The sequence below is a fragment of the Armigeres subalbatus genome, chromosome 3, assembly GCF_024139115.2.
Source record: "Armigeres subalbatus isolate Guangzhou_Male chromosome 3, GZ_Asu_2, whole genome shotgun sequence".
NCBI classification, from domain to species: domain Eukaryota; kingdom Metazoa; phylum Arthropoda; class Insecta; order Diptera; family Culicidae; genus Armigeres; species Armigeres subalbatus.
This window is the reverse complement of record NC_085141.1, coordinates 430,058,909-430,085,003: the sequence shown is the minus strand read 5'-3', so window position 1 is coordinate 430,085,003 and position 26,095 is coordinate 430,058,909. Positions and strand designations below refer to the sequence as shown.

The 26,095-nt window shown below is 41.7% G+C and overlaps 2 protein-coding genes across 5 annotated transcripts in view; one reads left to right on the top strand and one right to left on the bottom strand.

The window, feature by feature from the left end:
• The window catches only part of LOC134227552 (sister chromatid cohesion protein PDS5 homolog B-B), a 65,361-nt gene extending 39,680 nt beyond the window's left edge, over window positions 1–25,681 (top strand). For all 3 annotated transcript variants that reach the window (XM_062709125.1, XM_062709124.1, XM_062709126.1), the window contains one exon: window positions 25,184–25,681. In XM_062709125.1, the coding sequence (XP_062565109.1) occupies window positions 25,184–25,321 (138 nt within the window). In that variant the 3' untranslated portion in view covers window positions 25,322–25,681. The remainder of the gene's footprint in view (window positions 1–25,183) is intronic.
• On the bottom strand, window positions 130–18,477 carry LOC134224507 (uncharacterized). 2 transcript variants are annotated; one of them, XM_062703875.1, is made up of 2 exons: window positions 17,860–18,477; window positions 130–2,397 (listed from the first exon to the last, which is right to left on the bottom strand). In XM_062703875.1, exon 2 carries the CDS (start codon window positions 2,123–2,125, stop codon window positions 1,397–1,399), a length of 729 nt encoding a protein of 242 aa, XP_062559859.1. In that variant the 5' UTR covers window positions 2,126–2,397; window positions 17,860–18,477; the 3' UTR covers window positions 130–1,396. The 2 variants fall into 2 exon arrangements, with proteins under 2 accessions (XP_062559859.1, XP_062559860.1); XM_062703876.1 differs by having other exon boundaries at window positions 18,241–18,477.
• Window positions 25,682–26,095: the final 414 nt, after the last annotated feature.

Sequence of the window (26,095 nt, the reverse complement as noted above, 5' to 3'; positions counted from 1 at the left end):
AAACCGTGAGCTCGATTGAAACAAATGATTTGACAGCAAGCGCGTCATTCCAATTTTGACACTGCGTCTCTTTGTTATAGACGAATCCAAGTAAAAATAAGAAGAAGGCAGGGGCGATTTCAAATATGACGTCCACTATGTCACGTCCACGCGGAGCACTTTGGCGGTTTCGGAGTTCGTAACACACTTGAACGCGGCAGGATTGGTAGAAAAACGAACACTTTTATTACCGATTATTCTCGTTTAATTCGACACTCTTCTTGTTATTGCGATAGATATCACGACAGACGTGTATAGTTTGGTAGTTTTATTTTAACTAACTTGAACTGGTTCGTGTATGGTAATATATGGGAATTCAGAGTAGGTATTAATTTGCAATCGAGAGTATTGAGCTACTGCGAACCTTCTCTCTTCTCCTTAGCTGAAGGCTAGAGATCAGGATGGGAATATGGTAATAATCGTGGGAGATTGATTGCGATTGCTATTGATCTTATATGCTAATGATATGAGTTATTGATAGGGTTTGCGGTAACATATGCCGGCCCCCGTTGAAAGGTTAGACCTTTCAACCAATCGTGTATACATATTTCGAATATCAATTCACTTCTCACACTAATACTACGGTTATCACTGTGCTGCTTCTCCTAACAGGCGACTTTCCTCTTGGTTTGAGTTGAGTCTTCTTCTGAACGTCAACGTCATCGTTAAGGCTCGAGTCAGGTCGCCAGGCTTGGTTATGGGTTTGACGGCTGCTGATAGGGTCATCCTTCCTTGTATGCTCAACCGGTGGAACACCAGTTAGACATCGGGGTTGGGCGCACTCGAACCGGGATAGAGTCGCCGTCGATGGATCCAGGATACATGCTGGAGTACAAAACATTTCTTAGTTTTTTGAAATTTCAATGAAAAACAATACTTACAGGGCTCGGAGGCCCAAAGGCCTCCGATCGTTGCGCAGTATGACAATACCGCGATGGTAGACGTCAATGCTAGAGGGCCTCTGAAACCTCCATGATATGCGCAGGGCGCACCGGAAGTACGCAAATTTTTGATATGGCCCGTCGAAACTCTCCATCGGCTGTCTTCACGTCGACGACCCTGATGTTGCCGTCAGCTCCACGAATGACTTGGGTGACTCTTCCATATCGCCACTTAAGCGGAGGAAGATTGTTATCCTTGAGGAGCACCATTGTGCCCACTTCGACGTTGTTCCGGACCTGAGTCCACTTGGTGCGTGGGTGGAGGCCCGATAAATAATCCGTAGACCAGCGTTTCCATACTCGTCGGAGGATCTCCTGGTTCTCTTGCCAACGATCGAGGCGATTCCGAGGAACTTCGGAAAGGTCAGGCTCAGGGAAGGACGTCAAGGGTCGATGAATTAAAAAGTGACCCGGAGTCAAAACGTCCAGATCGTTTGGGTCGGCGTAAGTGGTCTGGAGTTCAGACAGGCTTCAATACGAACCAACCACGTGACGAACTCATCTTGCGACAGAACGGAATTGCCAACGGTCGAACGGAAATGCTGCTTAAACGACTTTACCGCCGCCTCCCACAGCCCTCCGAAGTTCGGACTGCAAGGCAGAATGAATTTGAAGCGAATTCCGTCGTTGGCGGTTTGGTTCACAACCGCATTCTGGTGTTGTTGGGAGTGGAATTGTTTGGCTAGTTCTGCTAGTTCTCGAGCAGCTCCTCTAAAGTTTCGAGCATTGTCGCAGTGGATTGCCTCGGGTTTTCCTCTGCGACCGATGAATCGATGTAATGCCGCGAGAAAAGCGGCCGTTGAGAGGTCATTGACCAATTCTACGTGGATGGCCTTGGTGACAAGGCAGATGAAGATGGCGATATAGCACTTAGTAGAAACTGCCTTGCGATTCTTCCGATAATAGAATGATCCACATAGATCAACGCCGGTGTTGAGGAAAGGCAAAGAAAACGTTACCCTTTCTGGGGGCAAATCTCCCATGAGTTGCTCCAGAACAGTAGGCTTACATCGAAAACAATTGACGCATGAATGTACCACACTCCGTGCCAAGTTACGGATGCGTAGCGGCCAGAACTTCTCCCGGACACTTGCCACAAGCAATTGTGGTCCGGCGTGTAGATATTTGCGATGATAGTGCTCCATAATAGCTTCAGTCAACGGGTGACGAGCCGGAAGGATTATTGGATGCTTTCTGTCCTCCGAAATCAACGCATTTTTAAGACGCCCACCAACACGTAGAATGCCGAACAGGCGCAAGATTCTTCAAAGGTGAAGTCGACTTCACTTGCCCATCGGAGGCTACTGATGCGATATCGTTTGGGAACACTTCTTTTTGTGCTAACCGCACCAATGTTGAAATGGCTTTATTCAGTGGTTTGTAGAAATCCTAATCTGCGACGAGAGTGGTTTTCTGGCTTGATATTGTAGACGAAACGTTGGATCAGGGCAATTAGACGAACTAGTGATGCAAAGGACGAACGTAGGTGAAATAACTGATTCGGTTCCTGGGTGCGAATCGGTAGCGATACGGATCGTTCTTCTAATGCTTCAGCTGGAAGCTCCTGTAATTCCGCTTGTAGGAGCGGAGGCCAGAAGCGTGATGGCTGCTTCAACCATGGCGGTCCTGTCCACCAAACCGTGGACTCCTTCAGCTGATTAGGTTCCATCCGCAGGTTTGTGCAAGCCCTATACATGAGCCCCCACATCATTCGCTGTTATGTATTGGACTTCTGAAACCTGATTTGCCACAAAAGTTTTCAATATGAGGGAACCGATTTGAGCCAGTGAAGCGTTATTGTTGAGTCCGACAAGAAGAAGGATCGGGTGTTCAGAGCGATGCTGGAGCTGACCTTGTGGTATAAGTGACTCAGTAGTAGAGCCGCAGATAGCTCCAGCCTGGGTAGACTGACCCTTTTCTGCCTTTTCGAGTCTCCGAGTGGGGCCACTTTGGATTTGGCAGTCAGTAGACGCACGGAAATGCTACCGTCGTTAGAAACCGTTCGAATATACAGACATGCACCGTATGCTCGGATCGATGCATCACAGAAGCCGTGCAGTTCCACATTAACTGGAGCGTTGGCAAAGGCTACCCAACGTGGAACGGAAATTGATGGTAGAGCATCCAGACTGTTGTGGAAAGCAAGCCAATACTGTTGTTGGTGGTCATCGAGAGGATCATCCCAAGAATGTGAGCTTCGCCAGAGTGTTTGAACGAATATTTTAGCCAGTACTATTACCGGACCGACCAACCCTAGAGGGTCAAACAGTTTCCGATAATACCGTTCTTCTAGTAATAGAGTTCGTGAGTGACCATTTAGGAATGGTATAGTGGAGTAGATCGGTTGCGGGTTCCCATATCAACCCCAGAGTTTTTATGGTAGACGGTGTGTCCAGAGCAAGCATCGAGCACTCGTCGCGTAGCTTGGATTGTATTGCTGACAGTATGGTAATGGAGTTGGATGCCCACTTACGTAGGCTAAACCAAGCTGACTTCAGTGTGGTAGTAGCGGACTGTGTTAAAATAATAATCGGAGATACGAAATGAAAGCATGAGTTATTTGAATAAGATTTGAATTTCTAAATCAAAGCAATCGGCGTTCGAATAGTAGGCGCCCATTAGCACACGAATTATGAACTCGATTGACAGAACGAAACAAAGAACGAGACGATACTAATCCGAATTTTGGGTACATCGTCTATGTATCACTAGAGCTACTCGTTCTGTTAGAACATACTTGTGAGTACACAGCCCATGATAATTCAGATATTCGACGGATGTCCTAAGGATATTCGCTCGGCCCCGACATGGGGCGGTTGGTAGCTGGCCATGATTCGGGGTATTTTTTTGTGTAAAAGAGAGAAAGTAGGAGGAGTAGGAAAAAAAAGAGATAAGAAATGCTCTCCGGTGGAAATAGACGGAGAAGCAAAGGCACAAGATAATATGAAAAAAAAGAAGAAATAAAAAGAAAAATGCGATGAAAATAATTGAAAAATGCTCTCCGGTGGAAATAGACGGAGAAGCGAGTGTACAATATGATCATTAAAAAAAAAGAAAATACAGATTTGAACTTTGGTAGTGATGAAAAAAAAAGAAAGGAATAAAACAGTTGGTCTCTGGCGTAGATAGACGTATAGAGCCACAAAAATAATATGAAAAGCAATGAAAAAGAACGATGCTTGAAGATTTTCTGATTTTTTTGTTTGATCGATGTTCTTGGGACTTGAAAACTAACATGACAGAGAATTGAAAATTCAACAAAGCGTTGTTTAGCGATTTTTTTAACCAAATTGAATCATAGAAAAGAGTAGAGGTGAGCGGGATTGTGGTAGTAGCGGATTGTGTTAAAATAATAATCGGAGATACGAAATGAAAGCATGAGTTATTTGAATAAGATTTGAATTTCTAAATCAAAGCAATCGGCGTTCGAATAGTAGGCGCCCATTAGCACACGAATTATGAACTCGATTGACAGAACGAAACAAAGAACGAGACGATACTAATCCGAATATTGGGTACATCGTCTATGTATCACTAGAGCTACTCGTTCTGTTAGAACATACTTGTGAGTACACAGCCCATGATAATTCAGATATTCGACGGATGTCCTAAGGATATTCGCTCGGCCCCGACATGGGGCGGTTGGTAGCTGGCCATGATTCGGGGTATTTTTTTGTGTAAAAGAGGGAAAGTAGGAGGAGTAGAAAAAAATAGATAAGAAATGCTCTCCGGTGGAAATAGACGGAGAAGCAAAGGCACAAGATAATATGAAAAAGAAGAAGAAATAAAAAGAAAAATGCGATGAAAATAATTTAAAAATGCTCTCCGGTGAAATAGACGGAGAAGCGAGTGTACAATACGATCATTAAAAAAAAAAGAAAAAAGAAAATACAGATTTGAACTTTGGTAGTGATGGAAAAAAAAGGAAGAAATAAAACAGTTGGTCTTTGGCTTAGATAGACGTATAGAGTCACAAAAAATAATATGAAAAGCAATGAAAAAGAACGATGTTTGAAGATTTTCTGATTTTGTTGTTTGATCGATGTTCTTGGGACTTGAAAACTAACATGACAGAGAATTGAAAATTCAACAAAGCGTTGTTTAGCGATTTTTTTAACCAAATTGAATCATAGAAAAGAGTAGAGGTGAGCGGGATTGTGGTAGTAGCGGATTGTGTTAAAATAATAATCGGAGATACGAAATGAAAGCATGAGTTATTTGAATAAGATTTGAATTTCTAAATCAAAGCAATCGGCGTTCGAATAGTAGGCGCCCATTAGCACACGAATTATGAACTCGATTGACAGAACGAAACAAAGAACGAGACGATACTAATCCGAATTTTGGGTACATCGTCTATGTATCACTAGAGCTACTCGTTCTGTCAGAACATACTTGTGAGTACACAGCCCATGATAATTCAGATATTCGACGGATGTCCCTAAGGATATTCGCTCGGCCCCGACATTCAGTAGGTTCCGAAGCTGGATACATAGTTGTGCACCATCGTCCTCATCTTCGACTCCGGTGAGCATGTCGTCTATATAAAATCTTTGACCAATATTTCCGCCGCTTGAGGGAAATCGTTGGATCCTTGTTTGAACAACTCTAGAAGGCACCTGGTGGCCAAATACGACGCCGAAGCCGTATCATAGGTGACAGTGGTAAGTTCGAACGTTTTCAGTTGCTCCCGACTAGAATTCCGCCACAGGATACGTTGGAAAGGGAAGTCAGTTGGATGTACACGGATGACGATACATTGGCATACTGACGCATCCGAAAGCGAAGCGAAATTGCGTACAAGTCATCTTGTACGACAGGTCCTACCAAAACCGCTTGGTTTAGTGACACGCCAGAGTCAGTTCGGCAGGAGGCGTCGAACACAACCCTCAATTACGTGGTGGTACTATCCGCCTTCTCCACGCCATGATGTGGAAGGTAGTAGGATAGGAAGCAATCGTTGACATCGTTGATTTCTCGCATGTGGTTGAGTTGCAAGTACTCCGTAATAAACGCAGTATATGCCTGCTTCAGATTTGGCTTGGCATCAAGTCGACGTTCCAGTGCATGGAATCTGTTAACCGCAATACTCTTGGAGCACCCGAGCTGGTACAGATCATCGGTGCGCTTGGGTAGTGTTACCACGAATCGCCCCGACTCATTACGAAATGTGTTGGCTACGAAATGCTCTTCGCAGAAAGTTTCATCGGGAGACTGTGTACAGGGTGACCAGCAGGACTCCAGTTCCCAAAAAGCGAGAGATTGTGTCTTCAACCTTCTCCATGCTGCAAACGTGGGCTACTTTCGGTTGACCTGCATGGTGATGAAATCCCACCTTTCCGGCTGCAACCCAGCCGAAAACGGTGTTTTGTAGAACAGGTTCCTCAGGGCCAAGCTTCCTGAAACCATCCAACAGGAATTCATAATAAAGCTCCATTCCCAACAGCAGATCTATCGGGCCTGGTTCATGGAACTTCGGATCGGCGAGGGTAATGCCGGGAGGAATTGTCCATCGAGAGGAATCAACTGCATTCGCTGGAAGCTCACGGGTGATCTTCTTCAGGATGTGGCAGGGTTCAACGGCAGTATAATCCGAACAATGCGAACCCATTCGTACGTCCACAGCTTGGTTGGAAACGACCAGGCTGTTTCCTACTCCACCAATTTCTTGACGACAGGGATAACGATTATGTTTCAGCTTCTGAACCATGCTCTCGGTTATCAACGAAAGTTGCTATGCAGGATCCAACAGTGCTCTGGCCCAGTGGGTGCTTCCATCAGGACTGAAAATCAGAGATGCATCCTGAACAGAACATGAGCCAAGAGCGCGCCTTGGTGTTCTAAGTTTTGAACTCTGAACACAGTTCAGTGTGCACTGGGTTGGTACGCAAGCAAAACGATCATGGTAACTAAGATTCCTTAGATTTGGAACTATGCAAAAACATACGAGCATGCTTGATTACTATCCTTTAGATGCCCACGTGTTCCATTACTAGCCGAAAAATGAGTAGCATGCCGGTCGCTTGAGTTCGTTTTCCTAGGATACAAGTTGCTAAGCTAGGTCAGTGCTCTTGAACAGTGTGCAGTGTTCAGAACTTTTTGAACATGAACACGCGTTCTCGTGTTCAGATGCATCTCTGCTGAAAATCTTGATGATGGCAGTTTGTAGCAGAACTGTAGCTGGAACATTTCGACTGCGACCAACGAGCGAGGTGGAAACGAGACTTGAGGCTTGGGTGGCGGCAGAGGGTGGATGTGCTTCTGAAGAAGAGGTTGATCGAGATGGCGAGGAAGACTGATTCGAGGAGTTTGATTGGTTCACCGGTTGCGAACCGGAACCAGCAACAGATGGTGTGCTTGGTTTGTGTTGGGAGGACGAGCGATCGCTAGGAGGTTGGTGTAGCATAGTATGGTGCTTCTGGTTGCAGACACGACATCCGCTGGACGAACAGGTTTTTAGATGGTGGGAGGAAGAGAGACAATTGATGCAGAGATTCTTCCTTTTCACTTGATCGAAGCGTTGGGATACGGCCATCTTCAGGAACACTTCGCATTCGAATGGCGAGTGTTGATTCCAGTGCTGCAAAGTGTCAACGTACAAGTCACGCAAAGCGTGACAATAACAAAATCCAGGTCATGTGTCAAGTACTCAATTGTGATGCTCCATGTGGATCTCACATGCTTGGTGTAACGATCACCATGAAAGTGACATTTTAGCAACTAGCGCTTGGTCACTCACCATGTCTTCACTTCTTCTGCCTGTGATCACCAGCATGAATGATAGGAAAACTTTCCTGATGTTGTGGTTGTCATATCCATGTCATCTTGACTATCGTGATGATCACTTGACCTATGCGGTGTTTGGTTCGAAATCAACGCTCGACAGCAATGGAATAATCCACTTAGCGGAATTAATGGATTTTTGCTGTGATAAAAATGCATGAAGCCGAAATAGAATTTTTGGGAACATTTAAGTGTTCTTATTGTTTATATTGACTTTTTGTGCAATATTTTAAGAGGTGCTATTAAAAGAAAAGTACATACATAGTTTTTCCAAATTTGATCCAGACTATCTTTTGAAAAAGGCCAAATTTTTTTTATTGATTTTTTCAAATGGATACAATTAAAAACGACGCATCCTACAAAAAATGTTGTATGGGTGACTATCGCAAAATCAGTCAAAGTTTCTAGTAAAGATATTGGAAACAATTCAAATTGAGCCCTACACTGAAAAAAAATCAATTTCAACAGTTTCAAAAATTAAAACTCGATTTGCGAAAAAACGCTTTTTTTGATTTGTATGAAATTGTGTCTCAAGATAGGTGATTATGTTCCCTACCAACCGTCCATACATCGCAAGCTTGACACTTTTAAGGGAAAAAAGTTTTTCTAACAAAATTTTTTTTCTTGTCGGAATTGACTTTTTTTTCTCAGTGTCAAGGAGTGCCAGTGGATTTAACATATACATACATATATTTAAATATTCCTGTACAGTCAAGCAGAGTACAATATTTAGGTCGTAATCAATCGCAACGGATAAAAATACACTGAAAATAATTTCGACAAGAAAAAGTTTTTGTATGAAAAACTTTTTTCCCTTAAAAGTGTCAAGCTTGCGATGTATGGACGGTTGGTAGGGAACATAATCACCTATCTTGAGACACAATTTCATACAAATCAAAAAAAGCGTTTTTTCGCAAATCGAGTTTTAATTTTTGAAACTGTTGAAACTGATTTTTTTTCAGTGTAGGGCTCAATTTGAATTGTTTCCGATATCTTTATTAGAAACTTTGACTGATTTTGCGATAGTCACCCATACAACATTTTTTTGTAGGATGCGTCGTTTTTTAATTGTATCCATTTGAAAAAATCAATAAAAAAAATTTGGCCTTTTTCAAAAGATAGTCTGGATCAAATTGGTAAAAACTTAGTTAGAGCCATTCACAAATACGGCCCATACAAATTTCAGAACCCTCCCATACAAAATACGTTACGAGAGGGTGGGTGGGGCTTTCAGCCCCCAGGTCCATTTAGCGTTATGTAATTTGTGAATGAACCCTTAATTTAACTATTGATTTATCCAATTTATCAATTAAAAACGACAACAAAATCAATCAATAACGGTGCTCACCTGCACTTTTGACAGCTGACCGACCTGATGCTCTTTATGGCTCTCAGCTTGTGGTTGTCAATCTGGGTGTCACGCTTACCGAAGGTATTCACGTGTCAGCTTCTACATGTCACGATGCGCTTGCAGTGATTGTCAGTAAAGAACATCGTTTAAAAGCGTGGTGGTTTTTGTTTTCATATCTGATCATCTGGTGATGGTCACGACATTTTGCAAGACTGGTTGATTCTTCGAACAGAACAGACAGGAACCGGTCGTCGAATTAGTAATGATGTGGACTGTATTGAGTTTCGATGATTTCAACGGCCGGTATGATTCCGATTTGCGATATTCAGATGAACGAGACTTCGAAGATACCAACGACTGTAGCACCATGAGATGCGTACGCAGGAATTCCATCAGATAATTGTATTGAGGAACTTCAGTAGATCTATGATGGGCTTCCCATTGCCTGAGGGTCAAAGGATCGAGGCGGCTGCAAATCTTATGAGCTAGAAGCACGCTCCAGTCATCCGTTTGAATGCCCATTTTGTTAATTAGGCATAAGTTGCGCTCGAAATCGTCAATGAGACGCATTAGGGACTCATAGCATTCCCTTTTCATTGGTTCAATGGAAAATAGTGAATCAAGATAGCTTTTGACCACCAACTTCTTGTTGTCGAACCTTTTCTCCAATAACTGCCACGCAACAGCATAATTTTCTTCAGTTAGTTCAATTGACTCAATAACCTTTCTAGCATCCTTGACAAGTGATGCTACGAGGTACGAAAATTTATCTATCGACGATAACTGAGTGTTCGAATCGATCAGAGATTTGTAGGTGTCTCTGAAAGTGATCCATTCAGAAATGGATCCATCAAAAGTGGGAAGTTTCACTTCGGGGAGTTTGATGCGAGATTGAGGAAGATTGGGCGCATTAACTACCGCTACAGTTTGAGTGGACGACTGAGGGGGATTCAACTCGCGCAACTTTGTGGTGAGGAAACCGTAAGCGCCAATGTAATCATTTTCGAACTTTTGCCTTGTTTGACGATTGCTTTTTGATGTCATTTGTTTCATTTGTTTCGTCATTTAGTAGCTCGAGACTCAAACGATTTTCCTGGAACTCCCTATATACCTGTTGCGACAGCGAACAGACAGGTAAATCAAAGAAATATTTCCGATTTTATAACACTCGTATATTTGTGGATGGTAGGTGAGGGTTAAAAAATCCCTTTAAAGCAAATGAAAAGAGACATCAATATATGAGCTTTGATTGCATATTAGCGGATTCTTGGACAAACTCGGGTCGTTTTAGTAGATTTAGGACCTTGTTTTAAATTCATTTTAAGCTGTTACTTACGTTTAGTATATTTCTACCTATTCTTGTCTGTCCTACTAGCAATTCCGTCTTGGTTGTACTGTAATTTAGATTTACTTTAGGATAAGTTGTACATAGAACAAAGCTCATATTTACCCGTTGTTTTTGTTAATAAATTATCGATTTTAAAAGCGACCGCTACACTTGGTAATGCCTCAATATTCTAACTGTATAGATAAGGAAATGTTAGATTTAAGTTAGCTAATTATAGTATAAATTAAGCCGTTTTCACCTGCACAAGTTTCATACACTAACAATAGTCATGCAAATTGTTTGTAATGATGGCAATGGCAGCTCGGTGTGTTGCTGACATGGTAGTTGTCAGGTAGCTCAGGGTCAGCTCTAGTTGTCGTGCGAATCAAGGGTGCTAACAATGCGATAGCAGGTGCGTTGCAATCTGTATTGTTGCGACACTCCCCCTCGGTATGCCACTGTTGTACAGGTGGCGTATCATCGTTTGCACCAACGTCCAGCACTGCAACCTTGGTGGCTGGTCTCTCCAGAAGTCCACTGGCTGTTTGCACAGTTACACGACGGACCTGTCCGTCCTCGGCTTGTATCACTTGAACCACACGTCCTCGCGGCCAACAGTTTCTCGGTAGATTGCAATCTACGATCAATGCTACGTCGCCTTCCTTGATGGGTTTCACTGGTTGGAACCATTTTGTTTTCCGTGTTAATGTAGGCAAATACTCTGATACCCATTTTTTCAAAGCTTGTCGGCGTATATCTGGGCCATTCTCCATGATCTCTTCAGTACCATAGGTCTGTCATCAAAAGGCGATCGGGGGCTTAATCCCATTTGGTGACCCCAAAAGAAAGTGATTTGGTGTTAAGGGCAGTTCAAAGTCGTTGTCGAGCGGAATGTCAGTGAGGGGTCTTGAGTTAAGGATCATCTCGATCTCCATTAACACCGACCGCAGTATTTCATCCGACGGTAGTCGTGGAAGGTTGAAGTCTTTCATCGTTCTTTTGACTGATTGAATCAATCGCTCCCAACAGCCACCGAAATGTGGGGCGGCCGGATGGTTGAACGTCCACTTTGTGTCTGGACTGACGAATTCAACCATAATCTTCTGTTGGTTAACTCCTTCCAAGGCCTCTCGCAGTTCTCTAGAAGCTCCAATGAAATTTGTTCCTCGGTCGCTTATAAACTCTATTGGCAATCCTCTTCGCGCGATGAAATTTCGTAGTGCTAAAATACACGAATCTGTTGACAGCGAGTGTGCAATTTCGATGTGCACCGCTCTGGTTGTCATACAGGTGAGAAGAACGCCCCACCTTTTCTCGGTGTGTCTGCCTACGAGCACTGACATCGGGCCAAAATAGTCGACGCCGGTGTATGCAAACGGGTGTTGGTATGCTGCTAAATGGGCATGTGGAAGATTTCCCATTGCTGGTGGACGAGGACATGCCAGGCGGATTTTACAATGCTGGCAATTTCTGCGAACGTGAGCGAATTCCGAACGAAGACGGGAAATGTTGTACTTCAGACGAATTGCGTTCAAAGGCCGTGTTGTGGTTCTGATGGCGGTACTTTTTGTGGTAATCGGCAATTACTAGGCCGGTTACGTAATTTCGCCTAGGAAGCAGAATTGGGTTCTTGGTAGCTTCGCCTACCCATTCGCAAGCATTGATACGCCCTTGCATTCGTAGAACACCCTTTTCATCCATCGATGGACTCAGTTTGTACAAAGGACTGGTTTTCGGTAACACATGTTTCCAGTTACAAGGCACTGCACTCGAATTACGAATCAATTGAATTTCGTCCGGATAAGCTTGTTGTTGTACTATCTGGTAGATGGTGTTCTCAGCTAGTTCCAGTTCTTCTTGCATTAATGGTCCTAAATTGACAGTCTCCCTTCTGGTCCGCTTACGAGCATTTATAACAAACCGATGGACATATGCTACTGACCTTAGTAGTCGTTTCCACTTTGAAAAGCGCTCGAAGTTTACAAGTGGCTCGATACTTGAATGGTGAAGAATACTAGCACGTATTTCTTCTAAGGTAGTACCGTGATCACCACTATCACTAGGCCACTCTCTTTCGAGGTCCCACAAGAATTCCGGTCCACGGAACCACCTACTGTTTGGCTGTAGGTCCGGCAACCGTTGCCATTTCGTACCGTCGTCTGCTACGTTCTTCTTGGATGGAAGCCATCTCCATTCTTCCACTTCTGTTGTATCGAGTAGTTCACTCACCCTGAAAGCCACGAATTGGCTGTATCGTCGATGATCAGATCTCAGCCAGCAAACTACGTCACGGGAATCGGTCCAGAAAACTCGGCGTGTGATTTTCATTCGATATGATTTGGAAATGGAATCAGCTAGACGAGCTCCGATCACAGCAGCGTGAAGTTCGCGACGGGGAATAGAAATAAATTTTAGGGGGGCCACACGTGTTTTCGATCCTATCAATGCACACTCTACTATTCCTTCTTCTTCGAACCTGAAGAAGGCTACAGCAGCCATACCATTCTCACTGGCATCGCAGAAAATGTGCAATTCCACGTTGTTTGTTGACCTGGAGGAAGTAACTGTTCGGTAACAACGGGGAATACAAACTTGACGGACGTTAGGAAGCGCTTCGACCCATGTCAACCATCTTTCTGCCAATTTTCCAGTGATTTCGTCATCCCAGCCGCATTTGAAACGCCAAATTTCCTGAAGCAGAATCTTCAAATATATTAGGAAATGGGCGATAAGCTCCATGGGATCGTATATGGCCATCAATGTCCTTAAAACCTCAAGCTTTGTAGGCATTCTTGTACCAGAAAGTAAATCCACATCATGCTTAGGCGATAATTTAAACGTGAATGTATCCGTAGTTGTATTCCACCACATTCCTAGCACTTTTTCGGCAGGCATTTTCGCACAGAAACTCATATTTTTTCCAATGTATAGTTTTTTATAGGCCTTTCAAGATGGAACGGGAGTTCGATAGCCAACTGCGGATCTCGAAGCCTCCTTGAGAGTGGATGGTTCGTACATCGCTAGCTAGCTTCACAGCTTCTTCTTCAGTCTCAAAACTTGCTAGCATGTCGTCAACATAGTGTTCGTATTTAATACATTCGACTGCTCTTGGGAGCTGTGTCTCAAACCTATCTGCATTCAGATTGTTTACATAATGTGCGCAGCTCGGTGAGCATGCCGCGCCAAAGGTCATGACTACCACAGCGTACACTTCAGGTTCGTCTCCAGAGGCACCACTTCCCCATAAAATCATTTGGCTCCGCTGATCTTGCGTTTTCATCTTAACTTGGAAAAACATTTCTCGAATGTCACCCACAACAGCGACCCGGAATTCACGAAACTTATACAAAACGGCAGGCAAGAACACTAGTTGATCTGGTCCCGTGAGGAGAAATGAATTGAGTGAAACACCGTTAACTTTTGAAGCTGCGTCAAACACAATCCGCATCTTGCCGGGTTTGTTCACGTTGATTACTGGAAATATCGGCAGATACCAGTCATTGGGATGCTTTTCTGCCTTCTCCGCTGCCGACAGTCGTCGAATGTACCCCTTTTCTTCGTACTCGATCATTTTTGCACGCATCGCCTTGTCTAACTCCGGGTCTCGTTTCAATCGTTTCTGTAGACACGCTAGCCGTTTCAATGCCATTCCTTTGCTGTCGGGTAACTGTACCCGATCAAACCGCCACAGGAGACCAGTCTCATAGCGGTTTCCAATCAAATGTGTTTCAGCGGACAGGATCTTCATTGCTCTTTCCTCATCCTTCGAGGCTAACGATTTGACTGATCCACAGATACCTAAAGATTCAATGGCAAAATACTCCTTCAAAGCAGCATTAATATCACTAATTTCTTCCTTGGTACACGGACAGATATGGAAACTATGATGACCGCTGTAGCCAGAATACGTTGCGCCCGACTCCATCTCACAAGGTCCATAGACAATCCATCCCAGACGTGTTTTGGACACTACAGGTTCGTTATCACCTCCTTCAACACTTCTCAAGGCATGACCTAAACGGCAATTGTTCATGCCTATTAGGATTCGGGGGGATGCACAGTCGTATGATTCCAAAGGCAACCCTTCAAGGTAGTTGTATTTGGCTATCATTTTCGAGATTGAAACCGACTGCTTCGGGAGAGAAAGATCGCGAACTGTATGGACTTCTGGCAAATCGAACACCTCGCTGGTGTTATTCACTCCTGAAATTTTCAGGGAGAGCACAACCGACTCGTTCTCCTCTCGTTGTTGACCACCCGTCCAATCGAGACATAATGGATAAGGTAATCCTTCAAGTCCCAACTCCACGAGAAGACTGTTTTCCATCAACGTTGCTGAAGATCCATCGTCGAGGAAAGCATAAGTTGTAACTTGTTTTCCTTTTCCGTAGATCGTCACTGGCACATACCGGAACAGGACTTTAGTAGTCGGTTTCGAATGAGTGTTACAGTTCTGTACCGTCGAATTCTCGCTTATCGGCCTAGCCGATTCATGTATGACAGGCTTGTTGTATCGCTTGTCATCATGTAGCAGTTTATTATGCATGAAGGAACATCCGTTTCTCCCACAAGGTGTTTTAACCGAACAGGCGCCGAAATGTTTGCCCAGGCACTTCCTGCATAACTTCTGCTGTTTGACAACCACTTAACGGGATCCGATATCCATTTCTAGAAACCTTGGGCACGTCTCTGGATTACCGCATCTGTTTTGGCAAACAAGACAACCTTTTAAAACAGAGGCTCGAACGTCATCGGAAGGATCTTCGAAGTTAGAGTTACTTTCTGTATGCAGGTTAATAAAGTTGTCTTCTCTTTTTCCGCGTTTTTCGGCTTTTGGCATACTTATCGATGGAATCGTAACAATGCTCGCAGCCTCGACCAATTTCCCAAGCCAATCTCCGAACTCCGAGAGTGTGACTCTACCCAACGTCTGACGATGGTATGCCCAATTCAATTTTATTGATGGTGGCAACCTCTCGGTTAGCTCTTGAAGTAATGCCACGTTACACATATACTCATCTAACCCTGTAGCAGTTATAGTGGCACATACATTTTGCACGGCTACACCGAAGTCGATCAGCGTTTGTAATTTTTCCACCTTCGGCGATGGCATTTCTCGGATTTTATTAATTAACGAATAGACGATTATCTCCGGACGTCCGAATAGAGTCTTCAACGTCAATATTACTCCAGGTAGACTTGCAGGATGCAACAACCGGTAGCGAACAGCATCCATGGCCTTCCCCTTCAGGCTTCTTTGAAGTCGCAACATATTCTCCTCGTCACTAAATCCGCAAATTCTCGTCGAGTTCTCGTAGCTTGCTAAGAAAAGCGGCCATTCTTCTGGGCTTCCAGAAAATATGGGAAGTTCCTTGGTGATAGCTTGGCGCGCTGAGATCTGGCTTTGGCTAAGCAATGAAGCCCCGAAGACGCCACTGATACTCGGTTGAAATGCTGCAGCCTGAGGATTCAGTCCAACACTTGAACCTGCTGCACCTCCGTCTGACGTAGCAAATCGCTGTAACAGTATAGATCGTTCCTCCAAATGCTTCTTCTCTAACGCCTGCCTTTCCTCCAATAATTTCATCTCCTGCACTAGGTTTCTTCCAGCCTCATCTCCTGCACTTCCTTGGTTCACGTCGTGTATGTTGATTTGAGGCAGTGGGTGACCCGTTGAACTCGCTGTCGGTCCAACTCCCAGTTCCCACTGAGGTTGGTGATTCTCCGCACTGCTACTCGTTGAACCGGCTCCTTCTTCCATCTGCGCTTGTTGGATACCAATCATGGTTGATGTTGATCCTCCTTCGAAGGCACCTTGAGCGGGCTGAATACCAATCGAACTCGCCGTTAATCCGCCTCCGGTTCCTAAATTAGTTGCCTGATATTGGTGTTGTATCCGCTCCAGTACACGCCTCTCGGTATCTCTCAGCTGCTGATCATACTTCTTCCGCTGTTCGGTCAGCTCTTGCATATGCTGGTTGTCTTTCTCTTTCAACATCCGTTCGAATTTCTTCTGCATGGCTTCTAACTGCTTTTGTAGATATTCCTCCAGATGATGCTCAGCTGGCTTGTTGTTTCCTGACTTTGGTATGGTCCCCGTCTCTTTGACTGGTGTAGATGCGTTGGTAGTATGTTGACCTGTCTTCTCGTGACATTTTTCGCAAATCCACTCCAGGTCCTGCACACTCGAATCCACATGAACACACGCAAAATGAAACCACTGCCCACACGAGTCACAAGCCACCATTCGACTGTTATCCGGTTGCCGGCATACGTCACAGCTTACAGCTAGCGCCGGAGACGTCCCCCGCTTCTGACTATCACCCTTCTTAGACATATCGACTTAAGCCCCGAGCGTAAAGGGATTTTGTAATGTTGCGCCAGCGAACAGACAGGTAAATCAAAGAAATATTTCCGATTTTATAACACTCGTATATTTGTGGATGGTAGGTGAGGGTTAAAAAATCCCTTTAAAGCAAATGAAAAGAGACATAAATATATGAGCTTTGATTGCATATTAGCGGATTCTTGGACAAACTTGGGTCGTTTTAGTAGATTTAGGACCTTGTTTTAAATTCATTTTAAGCTGTTACTTACGTTTAGTATATTTCTACCTATTCTTGTCTGTCCTACTAGCAATTCCGTCTTGGTTGTACTGTAATTTAGATTTACTTTAGGATAAGTTGTACATAGAACAAAGCTCATATTTACCCGTTGTTTTTGTTAATAAATTATCGATTTTAAAAGCGACCGCTACACTTGGTAATGCCTCAATATTCTAACTGTATAGATAAGGAAATGTTAGATTTAAGTTAGCTAATTATAGTATAAATTAAGCCGTTTTCACCTGCACAAGTTTCATACACTAACAATAGTCATGCAAATTGTTTGTAATGATGGCAATGGCAGCTCGGTGTGTTGCTGACATGGTAGTTGTCAGGTAGCTCAGGGTCAGCTCTAGTTGTCGTGCGAATCAAGGTGCTGTGCGATAGCAGGTGCGTTGCAATCTGTATTGTTGCGACAATACCATTTCTATCCGATGCTTCCATCCTTCGAGTTGGTGCCCATTGCGAACAGGGTCAAAACCTTCCATAAATTGTTTCAAGTTGGCCATTGTATCGAGATGAAACCGCTCTTGATGTGTCAGCTCCCTTAGCTTAGACATCTTCTAACAAACAAACAACAAAAAAAAGCGATACAAAGCAGTTGACCAACCTGAACAACCAGAGCACACTATGCTATGCACCTCAACTAGCACGGGATGAAAGCAAGTGAAAGCAAAACCAAATTTTGATCGGTGCAAAAATGATTCGCATGCAAATGAAACGAAATTCCCGTTTATTTATCTTCAAAGAAACTCGTCATCACTCGACGCTTCAACTCGCATGCAGTACTTACTGGTGCTCCACCACACTTACGTTCAACGTCCAAGCTGAATGCTGTATTGTCCAGCGACGCACAAAGAACCCAAGCCACGCTCAGACAGCGTCACGGCGTGCTTGTCCGTTTACTGTGTCGGGACGATTCCGACCGCCATTCAACGATAACTTCCACTGGTCAATCTTCCGAGATCACTTGTAATTAAGGATCTTTCGCGCACTTATAGTTTTATAGTTTTTCACTCACTGCAGCTTTAGCTCACAGGCCCTTATGAATTTGTAGCACTGTAGTCGCTAACTCACGCCGATTGCGATGCGCTTTCTTTCACACTCCCCGAAATGCGTCGATCCACAGGCTCGATCAACAGCAGCACTGTGATCGGTAACCCGCGCCGACAATTGAACGATATTGTTGCGTACTTTGTTGGTACTATGTATTACCACCGATAATGCTCGCGACGGAACTGCAAATCACCGCGATTTTCGATACTACTCGCGGTTGATCCGGCTCGACCAGGACCAAAAATGTTGGCGCGGAGCACCTTGGCGGTTTCGGAGTTCGTAACACACTTCAACGCGGCGGGATTGGTAGAAAAACGAACACTTTTATTACCGATTATTCTCGTTTAATTCGACACTCTTCTTGTTATCACGACAGACGTGTATAGTTTGGTAGTTTTATTTTAACTAACTTGAACTGGTTCGTGTATGGCAATATATGGGAATTCAGAGTAGGTATTAATTTGCAATCGAGAGTATTGAGCTACTGCGAACCTTCTCTCTTCTCCTTAGCTGAAGGCTAGGGATCAGGATGGGAATCTGGTAATAATCGTGGGAGATTGATTGCGATTGCTATTGATCTTATATGCTAATGATATGAGTTATTGATAGGGTTTGCGGTAACACATTACTTTTTGAGATTTATAGACCACCCCTCCCCCCTCTGTCACGCTTTTTTGTATACCTAGTATATGTACTGTCACAAAATCTTAGACCCCCTCCCCCCCTAAAACCGGAGACATCATTGTTGAACGACCCCACACACGACGGTGTTAACTGTGACAGATCCTACAGCACAGCATAGGAAGATAATTTTAAAATGCTTATAATTAATTCTAGACAAATTGTAATTGAAATCTGAAAAATGTACGATACGAAAAAAGTTCTGAATTACATATTTAGAAGCTTATCTCATTTTTTTTCAAATATTTTCCAAAAATGTATCTATCATACAGTTCGGAACTTTTTCCGTACCATACATCAATCAGATATTAATTACATTTTGTCTAGAATTTATTATAAGTATTTTAAAATGATCTTCCTGTGCTGTGCTGTAGGATCTGTCAACGTTAACAGCGTCGTGTGTCTTCTTCTTATTTTTACTTGGATTCGTCTATTAATCCCATTATAGGCCTTTTCATGTGACACTGCCGAGACTGTACTTGTTTACAACCGCTGAACAGGCCCGCAAGTCCGAAGCTGTCACTTTCATAGAGGAACTGTCAATTGACAATAAAATCAGCTGTTTTTAAACGTCTCGTGAAAAGGCCTATTCCAGCCTCTTTAGTTGTTGTTTGTTGTTGTTGAGATTTGACATTTGGCCCGAGGAACCTCTTTAGTTAGTTATGCTTCTGTTAAGCTGTCAACATTACACGGACAAGCCTTGTACGCTGTGTAGATGTATTGATCTGGTGACTGAGTCCATGCGGTTTTATCGAAGAGGTCCTTGCGCATTCCAAAAATAATCTAAATATTAAGATAGTTATGAAACATAGTAATTAAGTTATAGCATGCCATAAAATGCCTTGAAGTATCAACCCATACAAGCTCTTCTATTCGATTTTGTACGCGACTTTAGTACAACAATTCTCGCTTAACTTTTCAAAAGGACCTAAGTAACATTTTTTTCATGAATTAATTTGAGTAGTGCAATCAAAAGCTTTCATATTGGTCTGTTGATTGCGCTATTCAAATTAATTAATGAAAAAAATGTTACTTAGGACCTTTTGAAAAGTTAAGCGAGAATTGCAACGCAGGCTTTGATTCCATACAAGTTACGACGTATAACGCCATAACATTTCTGCAGCTTTCTGGTACCTATAATAAAAAAGCTCGCATAAAACGCGCACGCTAATAATACTTTACTTAGTGATTTTAAAATTATAATAACAAATTATTCAGCATTTCAACGAATTTCCCCATAATGCATTTGATTGTTTGATTGTGTTTTTTAATAGTCACGAGAAAGGCACAATCACTGCTAGGTGGATCAATCTGGGTTTTTATTTATCATTTTGAAATACTGGAAATGAAAACTGAACGTTTGGACCCTTAAATTTTGGTTATATGATTTCCAGGAACCTTGTTGCCTCAGGGAAGTGGTCACTTTTTGAATGGTTCTGAAACCCAGCTTGCGATACATCAATCTTCATGATTTTGCAATACAAATACAATAGAAGACATTTGCAGAGCATCCTGGTAAATTTACCACTTCCGGAGGTACCCTGAGAACCTGGTGCTCCCAAGTTAAGGGGTCACTTTTTCATCAAAAATCTATAGCGCATCGTAATAACTTGGAAACGGATTTTTTAAGCAAAATCAATTAAATCTGTTCGAGCCCCAAACAGGATGGGGAGAACACGCGGGCGGACTGTATCACACTTGAGCAAAAAACACTTCGACGGGAGGGTCGGCTTATCTAATGGCAAGGACCAATGGCCAGTTTGGCAAGGACCGATTTCAAGAGTTCAAAACAGTCGGGTATTTATTATTATTATTATCTTTATTAAAGAGGTTTTCGGCCCTGGGCTGGTTCACCTCGTATAAGCAATGGAAAGAAATTTGGTTGTTTATTATTTTTGTAATTTTTTTTTCAGCTATGAGCACGCATGTTGACAAAAAAAAAGAGGCGGCGAAATTGGTGCTGTATTTCTTTGTTTCCCGATGAGATGAATATATGTTCAGTGAGATGGAGATCGGAACAGTTCACCTACTTAATTATATTCAATAACCCCGTGCACCTTTTTATACCAAGAATTCCGTATAGAAATCATGTAAAAGAAATTTTCTATTCTACAAAAAATCATCTATTCCTGCAAAAGTTTTTTTTTAGGAGAACACTACAGGATTCGCTATTTTTTTCCTCGCTACATCTCCTGATAAGGTAGCCTCACACCTCGGGAAAATTTTCCGCCGGATTTTGTGCCCCGTTCATTTTCAATTTTCTAGAATCTCCCGGAGGAATTGCTCAAGGTACTTCCGGGGAAACTTATGTACGAAACTTGCGGAGCAATTCCTGAAGGAAACTTCGAGTGAGTTCCTGTATTCCAGAAAGATTTCCTGAAGGAATTATTGTTAGGAATTTCCAAATTAATTCCTGGAGCAACTTTCAGAGAAAATCCTGGAACAGTATTCAAGAATATTCCTCGAAAGGATCCATTGGAAAAAAAATGGAGAAATGCCTGAAAGATATCGCCAGAAATTCAAGAAAGAATTTTTGAAGTAATTTTTGGCAGAATTCCCGAAGACAATTCTGAAACGCTCGGAAGAGTTTTTGGAAGAATTTCAAAAGAAATTCTGCATAAGAAATAATTCTATTCGGTATTCCTCAAATATATTTTTCTGACAATTCTTAGCGGATTTTGTGAACGGGTTTCAACGGGAATTCCCAAACTACATAATTGCATCCACCGACCTAATTTAGGACACAATCAGTAAGGAAAACCTAAATGAACTTATGAATACATAACTTCCCTAACAATTATTTTTAAAACTGAATCTAGATAACAATTTCATTTGAAACTACAATAACCCAGGTAACCATTAAGCACTTTAATAAGCCTTATATAAACCACATAACAACATTTCAGTGCCTATAAGCTGTATATACGATTTTCAAGTGCTTATCAGCCGTATAAAATTCGAGCATCAAAAGAAGCCGTATATCGGTATATAACGCTTTGATATAAGCCCTGTGGATTCAAGCCGAATAAGGGAATTATTATTGCCAATTTAGAGCTACTATCTATGACGTTTTGGTAGAATCAATAACAATCACACCTAGAATTTTATAACCTGTCTCTTTTACTCGTATTAGAAACATTTTTTCTGAAGATCAGTCGTGTACACACTTAAATGCCAGATTTGATGTCGGTAAAATTATTTAACGAACATGTTCTGTAAAATGTTTTATTACCGGAATGTCGTCAAAAATTATTGATTCACCGAAATATTTTAAATTCAATTACCGAAAATCAGCTAATTAAATGTACTACTGAAATTCGGAAAAATGTTTTGAGGTGTCCATCGGTAAAATATTAATTTTACCGAGTTTCGGAGAAGTGCCTTTGTCAAACGTCAGAACGTTTCAAAAACACGTGTTCGAAAAAAAACAATTACCTGAATTGAACTCTTGCAGCGGCTGCAAAAACTATCCTTGATATTCATGTAAGTTTTAAAATATGAATTTGCTTTATTGTGTGCTTAAATGTATATTTTTTCAGTGCATTTCGTCAAATTATAAAGTAGTACGAAGAGGGCGTACATTTTGAGAGCTATTTTTACCATGTTTTCAACTCACATCTGCATCGAGATTGCAACGGAGTATTCTTCGACTCATCGTGACATGGATCCATGAACGTGGAAAAAGTATAGGATTGCAGCTCGATATCTAAAATGCAGCCAGAATGTTGTTTTGCGAGCGAATGTTTTGTGCAAACGACACATGATCGAAATACCTACGATGCCAGGCACGATGGATTCTTCCGGGCTTGAATATGAAACATAAAACGTTATGGTGATATTCTTTTCACTTATTGTGTAAAAATATTCAATTGCTTCATTAATACACACATTTTATATTCTATTATTGAATATGTTTGTTATTTCATCCCGCTTTTGATTTTTTTATTACGTTTGATCGAAAAAAAAAATAAAAACAAATATTTTACATTATTTCGGTAAAACACTTTGCCGAGCAGATCGGTAACAATTTACCGAACGGCACGGCAAATTTTGACAGCTAGATGATTTCGCACATTTTACGACCAGTCGGCAATTTGAACTTTTCACCGAGATCTTTACCGACATCTCAGCTGTTGGATTCTCGGCAATTTATTTTGCCGGCCTCGGTGAAAATAATTAAGTGTGTATGCTTTTAAATATTGTTCCAATGATGAATAATAATCTGCAGCCAAATCACCATCATATTATATGGAAAATGCCAGAAAATGTTTCATGAGCTGTGGGTTTCTTGAATACAAACAAATCCGTCTATAATTAATTACTGAATGTATTATTTTCCTCCGTCATTTTCAACGCTTTCTATCGCCCTTGATGCAGAGGCAGATGGAATCCTTCTGCTTTTTATTCCTTCCAAACAATACATCCATGCAGATCCGTGTTGGATCAGATGGTAACGTAAGGGATCAACCTAAACAAAAAGCATCATACACAGGTCCAAGCGTTCAAGCCCGGAGTTAAATTAAATTAGCAAAAAAATTGAATCCCCAATAGGAATAAAAGAGAAAGAACGCATTAGAATGTAAACAAGTATTTTCCATTTCATTTTTTTTTCGTTCCGTTCCAACTCGTCTAAAAATTTTGACATTTTGGCATAGGCGTGGAAAAATAGGTAGGGGCAAGCACTATATCAGCCAAATAATTCGCCAAAAGCGGCTTTTGAGCAGCACTAAAGAATATTTTAAGTCTTATTAGCTCTGTTGACAGGGTTTTATTGCGACTATAGAGCCGAAATAAAGTCGATTTTAACGGCTTAATGGTTACTTGGGAATAAATATCACAAAATTAGCGGAAAAAAAGATTTTCAACGCGCATTTTATTTCAATAAACAGACAGTTTCGTTTCTCCCTTCTGCTTGTTTATTCCGCCCAGTCCCACCCACCCACGTGCTTTTGACAGTTGAAATACAGTTGTATTGGTGAACCCGATGCGGAACCGTGAAACAACACAGTGCGAACCCGACAGCTTTGGGGTTGGAACTAGTGCGAACCTAGTTCCAACCTGAGCGAATAAAAAAACACTTTGACAGCACTTAGGTTGGAACTGGTTCCAACCTAGGTTGGAACTTTTTAAAAACGAATTCGACATAAGTGAGGTCTGGTGCGATTTTCAGAGATATGTTTTGATGTACTTTTGTTTAAAATCTGTTTAAAGTTGTACATTATTTCTTCCTATATAACGTCATGCCCAAGACTTGGAAGCTTCACTTATCACAATGATCGAAATATGTCCCACTGAAACGCATTTAATCGAATCTTACTTACTTGGTTTTACGCTTTCTATATCGATTTTCACAGTGAAAGGGACCGTTCGAAAACTTAGGCAATGAAAAAGATGCTTCTCACTAACAGGTGATAAATCATCCACTTTCAGCGATAGAAATGTTTACAAACACGAGTTGGTTTGATCGTCCCAGTGACCTCACAAAGATACTAATACGCATACAGCATAACTGAAACATATGTTAATATCATGGCCTACTTGATTCGACTAAATACGAGAGTCGATTTTTCCATTTTTGTCCAAGGGACACAGCACTGTGCGTCGTCTTGAGGTGGTAATACTCCATCTCCCGTTCTTCTTACGGAAATGTTTCAGAAAAAAAACTTCTTGATAAAAATTTTCACTTTCGGCTTGTTATCGGCCGGTTGCTAGGAGCTATCCTGGGCTCATAACCTGATAGAAATGTAACGTCTGAACAGGTACAGTGATTAGCAACGAATGAGTTTATTAATGTACAAAAATACAAAGCTCACTATGATAACAAACACTCCCGTGAAGTCAGTCGAGGCAAGTACGAGACACTGAAGACGACCTTACTGTTGAGGTCGAAATACGTATCTGTCAAGGTACAATTAAGTGGTGGAATTAAATGGGACTGTACAAACTCGTCTTATGACAAGTGCACTTGAAGGGTTTAACAAACATGAAAGTTGCTAATATAATAACATGAGCATCATTCAGAATCAGTGTAAGCAGATCCTCTTTGCGCAACTACACTATCATAAACTTTGCGTTCAAGGGATGCGTTGAGTATAATATATAATACTAATGACACACTGGTAGTATTCGTACCAAGGTACACGTTGCACCACTAGTGTGTCATCTTGTACCATGCTGGTACAACGTGGAAAACCATGGTACAATATGTATTAGGGTATATAACCGTGGTACTTGTAACACAAGTGTGTCTTTAGTATAACAAGATAAAATTCAATTTGAAGTTTTTTAAAGCTTTTGGATTCAAGTGGAACTTTTGAATGACGCAATTTAAATTTAGTTGTCACGTATCCACGTAAAGAGAGAATAGTGATGAATTAATCAATTTTATTTTCTATTTCAGGAACGCAAAAAAGGATCGAGTTCAAAATGTACCTCCAATCACGATGGAGACCATGATGATACTGATAACTATACAGATATGGGAAACAATGAACCCCCAACTAAAAAGATACATAGTTGTAGAAACGATAATGATTAATCGTATATCGAATCTACTTGTAGCAACAAATTAGATATTCGATTATAGGATTACATACAGATTAAAGTTCAAAAGTGTGTTGAACAATTATGTTAGCATGTATAACATATACAATCTATTTTCGAGTTCTCAATTTCAGGCTTAATATTAGGAATGTAAAAATGTGACAGTTTATTTTTGTAAAGTTAATTAATTTATAAATTTTCATCTGCATGATGACAGGTTTGACATTTTCTTATTTTTTGACTATGGAAGCATAAGACATTTCGTAAAACTTTTTTTCTGCAGACGATAAGGAATATTATTTATAGATACTATTATCAATCATTACTGTATGGATTAAACAACAGCTCAAAATAATACTATTGTGCTTTACTGCCGTCATACGCATATTTGTCCCATGTTTGCTAGGATTTCCTATATACATGGGACAATTATGCGTAGAACGGCAGTTTATGTCTCGTTAATTTATCCAATAGCCCAGACTAAAAATTATTAAGGTTTTCACTTCGGAATGTTTTTAATTTTTTTAGAAATAGTAAATGGAAATCTTGAAACAGACAGCTGAGGAGGTTAACATCGAAGACCATTTTATCAAGAAGACTGGCAGCTCTGGCATTTTTCCATACAAGCGGTCAACTTCATTGCCGACAGAGCCTCTTCTGAGTTGAAGTGGTAGCTTGTTATCTGTGTGGTAGTGATCTTAGCTGACAAAAGTAAATGGGTCTAATAAAGGTGCGGAGGAAGTCGATGTCTGCTAGTGTTAGTTAACTG